This window comes from Antrostomus carolinensis, unplaced genomic scaffold, assembly GCF_000700745.2.
Source record: "Antrostomus carolinensis isolate BGI_N321 unplaced genomic scaffold, ASM70074v2 scaffold47602, whole genome shotgun sequence".
In the NCBI taxonomy this organism is placed as follows: Eukaryota; Metazoa; Chordata; class Aves; order Caprimulgiformes; family Caprimulgidae; genus Antrostomus; species Antrostomus carolinensis.
In genome coordinates this window covers 5,516-7,193 of record NW_010299792.1, presented here as the reverse complement: position 1 = coordinate 7,193, position 1,678 = coordinate 5,516, and the positions used below count along the sequence as shown (strand labels likewise).

Below are 1,678 nucleotides of genomic sequence, written 5' to 3'. Positions count from 1 at the left end.
TTCCTGTCTCATGGTGGGGAGAAGGGGGCTGTGGCTGGGGGGCACCTCAGCAAGCACCAACACAACACTGTTGTCAGGGTTTTATTTCAATCTCATGAACATCATTCCAAGAAATCAAACCATAAGAAGGAAAAAAATAGTATGAACCCTTGACAGGGCAGATGAACTGTAACCCCCAAATTAACTGCTCTATGGGAAGCTGCGGGGAAGGGAGGAGGATTCCAGAAAGAGCTCAGGAGCCTGAGCCACACGGATCTCACCCGTTCTCCCCGAGCTGCCTGGCAGGGTTCAGGCAGGCAGAGCTGCACCAGCCTCGCATAACGGGACCGACAGCAGAGAAACGGGTCCTATAAATCCCTTCTGCAGAGGAAATCCCACAGCCGAGCCAGCCCCCTGTGAGCATCCCCAAGAGGACCCCAGCTCCATGCTGGACTCGGCTCTGCTGTGCCTGGAGAGCTAGCACTGGGCCTGGCAGGTCATGAGGGTACCGAGCACCCTCCCTCCTGCCCCAGCCCCGTGTGATGCCCAGTGGGGATCACACTGCCCGCAGGGCTTCATGTGCCCCCCAGGAATGAAAAACAGAGAGAGGGGGCAAGGTGGGGCCAGGAATTCACTCTGTGCCTCTTCTCACGCATGTTAAAGCCTTGGCTGGTCATGCTCTTTAAAGCCAGTGGGCACAGCCGTGTGGAAGCTGATCTCAGCCGCTGCCAGGGGTCTGCCCATGGAGACCCTGCGGGATGGATCAACTCCTCACTTGGATAAAGAGCAAGAGAGAAACCATCTCTGCATGGGGAGCCCCATCCAGCTGCCACCTCAGCCAGGCTGCTGCAGCTCCCCAGCACAGAAGCAGCAAGAAGCCAGTTCCCTCCTCAGCACCGACCGCTTGCGTAACCAGCAGCGAAAGCTGTGCCACCCTGGGGGAGAACAGGAGGAAAAATCCCTCCACCCCCCGAGCCGTTCCCAGAACACCAGGACACAGCCCACACTGCCACCTTGCACAGGGCAGGACCACTTCAGCTGGGTGCAAACGGCCAGGCACCCTCAGAGGAGCACAAAAAGAAACAGACCTACTGCCTGCGCTTCCATTCTGCACACAGGGAAACCTTTATAGCTGGTCTGACACAGGAAGGTGGCCCCGAGTGGGGAGAAAAATGCTGCTGAAGAGATCAAAGTCCATCGAATGGGGAGTGAAACGGGGAAAGTGCCTCTGCTTCCCAGGAGACTGTTCTGGCTCCTCACATGAACATGTCATCATAGCCTGGGGGGGGAAGGTGGTCGGGATCTGGCCTGAAAAGAAATTCAGAGCAGAGTCAAACCAGAAGAGAGTTCAATCCCACAGCAACAGGGATGAGGCAGGGAATCCAGGGGCAGCCCCGAGAGCAGCCTGGGGACACCACGCACAGCCAAATACCCACCCGGATCTACCAGCTCCTAATGGACCAAAGGGGTCGAATCTGGCGCCTGGTGGAACTGCTCCCGGGGGAAGCCGGCCTGGGATGCCCGATGATGGGTCAATGTTGGGCTGTGGGAAGCCAGACCGGAGAGGATCCACAATCATTCCCCCACTCCTGCCTCTGGGGAGAAGAAAAGCAGAGAAGGAGGTGAGATTGGCATTGGTGAGAAGGGAGCAAAGCATGTCCCTGTGCCAGACCTCTGCTGCAGGAACACTGAGCACAGG

At 57.6% G+C, this 1,678-nt stretch overlaps 1 protein-coding gene across 1 annotated transcript in view; it reads right to left on the bottom strand.

Moving 5' to 3' along the window:
• Nucleotides 1–1,235: 1,235 nt before the first annotated feature.
• The window catches only part of PSMF1 (proteasome inhibitor subunit 1), a 5,555-nt gene continuing 5,112 nt past the window's right edge, over nt 1,236–1,678 (bottom strand). Inside the window, exons 5-6 of the mRNA XM_010162896.2 lie at nt 1,416–1,574; nt 1,236–1,287 (exon numbers count right to left, since the gene is read on the bottom strand). Of these exons, the coding sequence (XP_010161198.2) occupies nt 1,236–1,287; nt 1,416–1,574 (211 nt within the window). The remainder of the gene's footprint in view (nt 1,288–1,415; nt 1,575–1,678) is intronic.